The sequence below is a fragment of the Pongo abelii genome, chromosome 6, assembly GCF_028885655.2.
Source record: "Pongo abelii isolate AG06213 chromosome 6, NHGRI_mPonAbe1-v2.0_pri, whole genome shotgun sequence".
In the NCBI taxonomy this organism is placed as follows: Eukaryota; Metazoa; Chordata; class Mammalia; order Primates; family Hominidae; genus Pongo; species Pongo abelii.
The window spans coordinates 135774532-135783993 of NC_071991.2; the positions used below are offsets into that span (position 1 = coordinate 135774532).

The following is a 9462-nucleotide window of genomic DNA, read 5'->3' on the forward strand; positions in this document are numbered from 1 at the left end:
AGAGATAGGGTTTCACCATGTTGCCCAGGCTGGTCTCGAACCCCTTAGCTCAAGCAATCCACCCACCTCAGCCTCCTGAAGTGCTGGGATTACAGGTGTGAGCCACCATGCCCAGCCATAACAATTCTCGAACAAGGCACTTAATCTCTCAAAACTTAAAAATTTTTTAAAAAATTAAATTTCTTATTTCTTTAGAGACATGGTCTTTGTATGTTGCCTAGGCTGCTCTGAAACTCCAGTCATCATCCCACCTCAGCCTGCCAAAATGCTGGGATTACAGGCATGGGCCACTGCGCCTGGCCAAAACTTCAATTTTTAAAAAATCTGATTCAAGTCATAGAGGAGTTGCTAAAAAATCAAACAAACAAAAATCTATAAAATGTAGGCAATTTTTTTTTCTGAGAATTAAATATATAAAAAGCATTTAGTAAAGTGCCAGGCATACTGTAATAGTTCCCACAAAAGTTTATTTAATTTTATTTATTTAAAAATTTATACCCCTTTCTAGAAAAAATAAAAATAATTAGCCAGGCATGGAGGGACATGCCTGTGGTCCTAGCTACTTGGGAGGCTGAAGTGGGAGAATTGCTTGAACTCAGGAGGTTGAAGCTGCAGTGAGCCGTGATCACACCACTGCACTCCAGCCTGGGCAATAGAGCAAGACCCTGTCTCAAAAAAAAAAAATTAATTACCGACTAACATCTGCATAAATATTTAAATAACAAATTGAGAATAAAACTTAAGAAAAAAATCAACTAAGTATCAAATAATTACTTTCTTAACTCTTAAACTGCCTAATCTAATGACATTCTAAGGCCAAAGAAAAAACTGATTTTGCTCCCAATTCTTGGGTTCCCATTAAGTGAGGTCTATCTGCAAGTTAAGGTTAAAAGTTCCTCTTGAACTAGAACCTTATAAGTGATTGTGCTTCACCTCAGGTGGTTCCCTTCCAATCAACATTCTGCTCATTTTCCTTCCCTTTGCACTTAAACACTTTTAGCACCATATAGCTTCCTGGCTCCAAATTACACTCTTAAATTGCCATTCAAAAACTGCTCTTCCTTAGAGTCAAGCAAAAGAAGACTATATTACAAAAGCAAAGATCACAGCTATACCCAGCCTAGGTCTACAACCTGATTGTCCGCTTTCAATGCTGAGAAGGTTGTCCTGGCAACCGGCTTTACTAACTTGCTCTATTTCTCTCTCCTAAAGCCTTTGAAGTGAGCCCCTCCTCCTTCCCAGCCTTTGAAGTGATTCTGAATAGAATACTAAAGATTACCTATTAACTGGCCTAGCAGATTTTGATCACCCCAGAAACACCTGGGGCATTTTCTTGAGCCACAGGCACAGCACAGGCACAGGGCTTCATGTGATTACAGCCCAACCTGCTAGTGTAATTATTAATAACTTATCAACCAACTAATATTTCTTGAACATTTCCTATATCCTGGGCGCTTTGATGGGTTCTACAAATATAAGAGTGAAATCCAGTCTCTGACCTCCATAGTTTCAATCTAGTGCCATCTAATCCTCTAACCTGCGCTCTCCAAGGTAATAGCCATGGCCGTACATGACCATCAAGAATTTCAAATGTGACCGGTCCAAAGTGAAATGTACCATAATGAAAAATATTCATTGGAGCCAGGTGCAGTGGGATGCATCTGTAGTCCAAGCTACTGGGGAGGCTGAGGAAGGAGGATTGATTGATGCCAGGAGTTGGAGATCAGCCTGGGCAACATAGTGAACCCCATGTCTACAAAAAAATTAATAAAAAAAACTTAGCAGGGCATGGTGGTGCATGGCTGTAGTTCCAGCTACTCAGGAGATTAAGGCAGGAAGCTTATTTGAGTCTAGGATTTTAAGGCTGCAGTGAGCTATGATGATGCTACTGCATTCCAGCCTGGGTAGGAGTGAGACCCTAACAGCGGAGTGTGGTGACTTACACCTGTAATCCCAGTACTTCGAGAGGCCAAGGTGGGTGCATCACTTGAGATCAGGAGTTTGAGACCAGCCTGGCCAACATGGAGACACCCTGTCTCTACTAAAAATACAAAAATTAGCCAGGTGTAGTGGCAGGTACCTGTAATCCCAGCTACTCAGGAGGCTTAGACAGGAGGATCACTTGAACCCAGGACACGGAGGTTGCAGCGAACCAAGATTGTGCCACTGCACTCCAGCCTGGGTGAGAGTGAGACTCCATCTAAAAAAAAAGAAAGAAAAAAAGAAAAGAAAAGAAAGAAAGAAAAAGTTCATCCACAGATTGGGAGAATATATTTGTAAATCACATATCTGATAAGGACCTCATATACAGACTATGTACAAGAAATTTTATGATTTGATAATAAAAAGACAATCAAATTTTAAAATGGGCAAAGGATCTAAAAGACATTTTTCTAAAGAAATGGCCAATAAGCACATGAAAAGATATTCAACATCATTAGCCATCAGGAAAATGCAAATCAAAACCATAATGAGATGTTACTTCACATCCACTAAGAAAGATGGCCTATAATAAAAAAGACAAATGGTTAACAAGTGTTGGAGAGGATATAAGAAACTGGAACCCTAAACATTGCTGGTGGGATGTGTTTTGGAAAACAGTCTGGCAATTCCTCAAAACCATAAACATAAACTTACCATAAGACCACACAATTTTACTGTTAAGTAGAGACCCAAGAGAACTAAGAGTGTATATTCACACAAAACTTGTATACAAATGTTTATAGCAGCAATATGAATGATAGCAGAAAATGAAACAACCTAAATGTGCATTAGCTGATGAACAGATAAGTAAAATGTGGTCTATCCATATAATAAAAAAATTATTTGACAATAAAAATAAATTAAATACTACTGATATGTGCTACATTGAAACTTGAAAATATCAAATGCTAAGTAAAAGAAGCCAATCACATAAGATTACATATTGTAAGATTCCATTTATATGAAATGTCTAGAATAGGCAAATCTGTAGGGACAAAAAATAGATTCGTGACAGTCTAGGGTTGGTGGGACTAGAGACAAATGGAATGGCTGTGGAAGGGTGTGGGGGGTTTCTTTTTGGCTTGATAAAAAGGTTCTAAACTTAGATTGTAGTGTTGGTTGCACAACTCTGTAAATACACTAAAAATTTTGGATTGTTTATTTTAAATGGGTAAATTGTATGGTATGTCAATTTCATCTGAATAAAGTTGTTAAAATGTAGTCAAGGTATTTCTAATAAAGAGTGAAAGCCAACTGCCACTCTGTTCTCAGCAATCATCTAAAACACTGTCTTAGTCCATTTGTGCTGCAATAACAAAATACCTGTGGCTGGGTAATTTAGAAAGAACATAAATTTATTCCTTACAGTTTCAGAGGCTGAGAAGTCCAAGATCAGGGCACTGGCAGGTTCAGTGTCTGGTGATGGCTCTGTCTCTGTTTCCAAGATGGCACCTTAAATGCTGTGTCATCATATGGCAGAAAGGAGGGTGAGGCAAAGGCCTATGTTGTTCCCTCTAGTCCTTTTAAAGGTTGTTAATCCCACTTATGAGGGCTTGAGAACAGACTGGGCAACATAGTGAAACCCCATCTCTACAAAAATTTAAAAAAAAAAAAATTAGCCAGGCATGTTGGCATGCGTCTCTAGTCCTAACTACTCAGGAGGCTGAGATGGGAGGATTGTTTGAACCCGGGAGTCCAAGGCTGCAGTGAGCTATGATCATGCCACTGCACTCCAGCCTGGATGACTTATTCCCCAGGACTTAGTCACCTCCAAAAGGCATTATCTCTCAATGCTATCGCATTGGAGATTAAGTTTCAATATGTGAATTTTTTTTTTTTTTTTTTTTTTGAGACAGGGTCTCACTCTCTTGACAAGGTTAGAGTACAATGGCATGATTATAGCTCATTGCAGCCTCCAACTCCTGAGCTCAAGTGATCCTCCTGCTTCAGCCTCTCAAGTAGCTGATACAGGCACATGATACCACAGCTGGCTAATTTTTAAATTTTTTTGTAGAGACGGGGTCTCTCTGTGTTGCCTAGGCTGCTCTTGAATGCTCGGCTTCAAGCGATCCTCCTGCCTTAGCCTCCCAAAGTGCCGGGATTACAGGTGTGAGCCACTGCTCCCAGCCCACATGAATTTTGCAGGACACATTCAAACCATAGCAAACAGGGACTTGGCAAATTGACAAATTTTACGCATTTTTCGATATCAAAAAGCACAAATTAGATGGAGCTTTAGGAGCCTTCTCCATTCCATGCTTCACTACATACTAATCAGACTTGGCATTCGAGATATATTGTTTTGCCATTCCAGCTACATGTTCTTAAATATGCTAAAAAATAAAAAATGATTAGAAAGTAATATGGAAAAATGTTCACAGTGATAGTCTCTCTGGATGGTGGGACTTTTATCCTGAACTTCCCTAACTTTGAACAGCATGTATTAGTTTATAATACTAAAAAAAAAATCTTTAAAATAAAAAGGTATATTCCTATCTCACTGGGGAGCAGTGTGGTAGTGGTGATTAATCAATATTCATAATGTATTATCCCTTGGATCCTGGGGGCCTAAAACAAGCAAATATGATCTAATGAATATTTTTAAATCTTCAATAAAATTATTATAAAATTTCAAAATTTTATAATAGGAGATAGCAGAATTTGTCATCATTTTCTGAGGAACAGTGTTAGGTATCTGTGAAGTCCACAGAGCAATCTTTTTTTTTCCTTCAGACAGTGTCTCACTGTCACCAAGGCTGGAGTGCAGTGGTATGATCATAGCTCACTGCAGCCTTGGACTCCTGGCTTCAAGTGATCCTCCCATCTCAGCCTCCTGAGTAGCTAGGACTACAGGCACATACCACCATGCCTAGCTAATTTTTTAAAAGTTTTTTGTGGAGACAGGGTTTCACTATATTGCCCAGGCTGCTCTAGGGTTCTGGGCTTAAAGCAGTCTTCCTGCCTCAGCCTCCCAAAGTGCTGGGATTATAGGCATGGGCCATCACACCCAAACCACAGAGCAATCTTCTTTCTCAACATTGCTATCACAACTATTGAACATGGCCATCGGGGTAGGCTATATTGGGCTGAAGCAGTGCAGAATATGCCATGTGCCACTCTGGCGTAAGGATTGTTTTGTGCTAAAGGCAATTGAGAATCAACAAATTCAGGAAGAGTTTTGTTCTCGCCATCTGCCTAAAAGCAGGCCATAAATTTTTCTTTAATGAAAGTGTCACAGACATACACACACACACACACACACACACACACACACATTCCCCCTAACCCCTCAACTAGACCAGGGAGAGAAGAGCCACTCATCCTCAAGATGTGAAGTTGACGCCAAGATGAGTTTGCATAAACAGGTCTTACTCAAGTAGCCCTTATCTTCCATTAGTTCCCCCAGATGTTTCCTAGTCTTTTCCCCACAAATGATCATCCTTTAAGTCCAAACCCTCTTTCCATTGTTAAAAGGGTATATGAGTCCCTGAGTCTAATCTCTTCTTTGAGTTTCACTTCTTTCCTCTGAACTCATGTACACATAAATACTAATGCGGATTGGGTACTTTCTCCTGTTAATCTGTCTTTTGTGAGTTTAACTCACATACCTCCAGTTACAGAAATTAAGAAGATGGAGGCAAAGCTTTTTTCTCCCTGACATTTCTTGATTTTTAAAAATTATTAAATAATCTTCTTTACATAAAAATGTTTTAAGAACTAAAATTTATTAATATTGTTTTTATTGCTTTTATTTGTCAAGTATTGTGTAAAATTTATTAAGTTTTTATTATTCCTTTTCTCCCTCAACTAGAATCCAAGCTTGAGGGAAAGACTATGTCCTAATGTAATGAGTGTTCAAATTCCCCTAAAATAGACCTTTTGAGGGAAGGGGAAAAATAAAATAAAATAAAATAGTCCTTTACATAGTGAAGATAATCAATAAGCAGTTTTTAGATCTGTCTGTTATAAAACATTTTTTAGCAACAAAAAAGCATGCATTGTTGGTTGCTTTACATAAATGTCTCCAACAACTTTGTGCTTAGCTACCAATCCACATATTTATAGCTCATTTTATTCTATGCCATAACGCCATGTTTACAAATCATCCTTTGGTTTTTATAGCCTATTTTATAGTTGCCTTTAAAATTTTGGTCTTTTACAAAAGTCATCCTATATTCTAAAAACAAAAATGACTTATGTTTGAGTAACAAATGTGTTTAAATTTATGAAAAGTCTTTATTACATCTTATATTTCCATATCATATTTACTCAAGCTTGCATTTGAGTAGATTCTTATGATTTCTTTCTTTAGCAGAATTTTGCAGCTATTAAAATTAGAAAGCAATTTCAGTTTGAAATTAAACATTGATCTTACAGAATGTATTTAATAGTAATCAAATATCTGTAAGCAAATGTTCCTCATAATTAAAGTATGCCGTTCTAAATCTTATCTGTTCTTGGGCAGTCTCACCACATATGAAAAAGATTACCTTTCATTCTGTCTTCGCACTCCTTGATAATTGGATGAGTCGAAGTGTACATACATGTGAAGCAGTCCTACATTCTCTATCACTAGACTGAGTTGAAAGACTCGTGTTTCATGTAAATATCAGAACCAAATAAGATGGAATTTTTTAATCACCTCCTTTGTCGTTTCTTTCCTTACTTGCCTTCCTTTCCGCACCCCCACCAGTCTATCCCCAGAGTCATCTCTTCTTTCAAACTATCTCCAGAGTAAGAGTCAATCATATAACGTTCCTGCATACAAGGTTTTAAGGGTTCATCCATTGCCTGAATAAAGCCTAATGTCAATACTAAAAGGAGACACATGGTGAAGAATATTGACTATTGTCTGGCTTGTCAAGGTGACATTTGCCTTGTTGAAGTCATCATTTTTGTGGTAGGTCTTTATATGAATTATGTTTGTCAATTTGCTAAGAGCACAGGCTCTCACTGAAGTAACGGAAGACTGACATGTAAACAACAATACTGCTATGGTCTGAATATTTGTGTCTCTCAAAATTCATGTGTTGAAACCTAACCCTCAAGGTGATGTTATTAAGAGGAAGGGCCTTTTAGGAGTGATTAAGTCAGGAGGGCAGAGCCCTCATGGATAGAATTAATGCCCTTATATAAAAAAGGCCTCAGGAAGCTCAGTCCCTTCTACCATGTGAGGATGCAGCATAAAGACACCATCCATGAGAAAGCTGGCCTTCATCACACACAGAGCCTGCCACTGCCTTGATCTCAGACTTCCCAGGCTCTGGAACTATGAGTAATAAATTTCATTGTTTATAAGCCACCGAGTTTTAAGGTATTTTGTTACACCAGCCTGAACAGACTAAGACAAACACCAATGTATTTAGCTACAATAAGAAATTTGGCCAGGCATGGTGGCTCATGCCTGAAATACCAGCACTTTGAGAGGCCAAGGTGGGACTACTGCTTGAGCCCAGTTTGAGGAGGTCAGCCTGGGTAACATGGCAAGACTCTCTCAAAGGGGAGGGAAGGGTAGGGGAGGGGGAGGGAAAGGGGAGAGGAGGAAGAGGGGAGGAGGGGGGGAGGGGGAGGGGAGGGGAGGGGAGGAGGAGGGGGAGGGGAGAGGGAGGGGGAGGGGAGGGGAGGGGAGGGGGAGGGGAGGGGAAAAGAAAGGAAAAGAAGAATTTTTGTTGTTGTTAGAGCAACTCAGCAAAATAAAATTCCTGTTTCTTGTTGGACAACATTGTTTTATACATACATCAAACAGGCCAAAAAAATAATAAACAGCAACTTCATAGACAAAAAAGGGAAAAAAAAGAAACCTTTTATCTTTGGCTTTTTTAACCATCTCATACAAACCAACTACTTGTGGTACAGCTAAGTACATACACAAAAAAGTTACTGGAATGCTCGTGTTAGGTATGAGTTCTAAATTTCTTTTCAAATAATTATTATGTCAGTATGTTCAATTCTTTGCCTTCTACTTTTAAACTTAACTTCCTCGTAAAGCAACCTTTTTCGATTACCTACTCCATCCTAACTCATTCCAATTACCTACTCCACCCTGACTCATTCTGATCACCTGCTCCACCCTACATTCCAATCACCTGCTCCACCCTAACTCATTCCAATTACCTGCTACCTGCTCTGCCCTGACTCCTGCCACTCACTCACCCCGTCATTCTCTTTAAATTAGCCAGTCGGAATTAGTTTAGCCTGCGTGGTCCAACCCTAGCCAATAGGAGAACGACACAGCAGCAGGGGCCACGTGTGTCAGGGATAAGAACCCCTTTCCCTCCCTTGTCCAAGTGCGCGCTTACCATTGCTCCATCTGTAAGGGCGCACCCTTCTGTGTAGAAGTAACTTGCCTTGCTGAGAATTAAAAAGAAAATTTTATATTTGAGTGCTACTCCTTTTGCAGCACCGAAACTTTATAACACTTGGAATAAGATTGTTTTTCTGTTGTCGTTTTTGCTTTTTTTACAAGTTTTTTTTTTTCCTCCTTTGAGATTATAATGAACATGATCACACCACAAGTAAAGTCAGAAGTAGGACAGAGAATGCTCTGAAGGCTGGTTTGGTCATCCAAGATCATTAAAAATGACTGACCCTAACAATACGTACAAAAATATAAAATGTAAATAAAAAATACAAACAAATTTCCTTTTTAAAGTACATTTAAGAAAAAAAGCAAGGCCTTGGAAGTTTCGGTTCTTTTTTCGTCCCCTGTTGCAAATTCTCATGGTTTGGGTTGGGTGGTGGAGAGCGTGTGTCATCCACGGGTGGCACTGCCCGCGGTGGGTGGTGGGTAGTGGGTGGTAGGGGGGCCTCTCTACTCAAAGGTGACCATGTTTAGATTCTGAGACGGGAAGTGGAGGGTGAATAGGTCACGGCAGTCTTTTTTTTTCTTTTTAGTTTAACTTTTCCTTTTTTCCTGTCTAGTCATCCTCGTGGGTCTTTTGCTTCTTGGTATCAGCATCATCATCCTCATCATCTTCAGCTGCCCGCTTGCCTGTAGCCGACTCAGCTTCCTCGTCTTCACCTCCATCCTCTTCCTCACTGTCACCTTCTTCTTCCTCCTCCTCCTCCTCCCCACCTTCTTCCTCGTGTTCATCTACCGCATTGTCAGCCTCCTGCTCCCGGTTTTCCTCATTAGCATTCCCGTTAGCAGGGGCTTCTCTTCCATTTTCCGCCTCTTCCACAACTTCCTTCTTCTCCTGTAAGTCCTTGGTGGTGATTTTGGAGCTGGTGTCTCCGGCTGCCTCTGACATAGGGGGGCATGCGGATGATCCAATGCAGGGGATTAAAAAGAAGCCAGAGTTCAGGGACTCTGGCGATAAAGCTGCCCAGCCTGACAAGGAACAATGCAAAGATGGCTTTTTAGAGCACCCAGTGGGGAAAGGAAGGAACTTAACTGGCAAAAGAACTAGCTATTCTGACCACCTCAATTCTGAATTCTTTTTTTTTTTTTTTTTTTTTTGATACAGAGTCTCACTCTGT

The 9462-nt window shown here is 39.8% G+C and overlaps 1 protein-coding gene across 1 annotated transcript; it reads right to left on the reverse strand.

Annotated features, from left to right (window-relative positions):
• Nucleotides 1-8900: 8900 nt before the first annotated feature.
• On the reverse strand, nt 8901-9233 carry LOC100457217 (prothymosin alpha-like). Its single transcript, XM_002818507.2, has one exon. It carries the CDS (start codon nt 9231-9233, stop codon nt 8901-8903), a length of 333 nt encoding a protein of 110 aa, XP_002818553.2.
• Between the last annotated feature and the right edge of the window lie 229 nt (nt 9234-9462).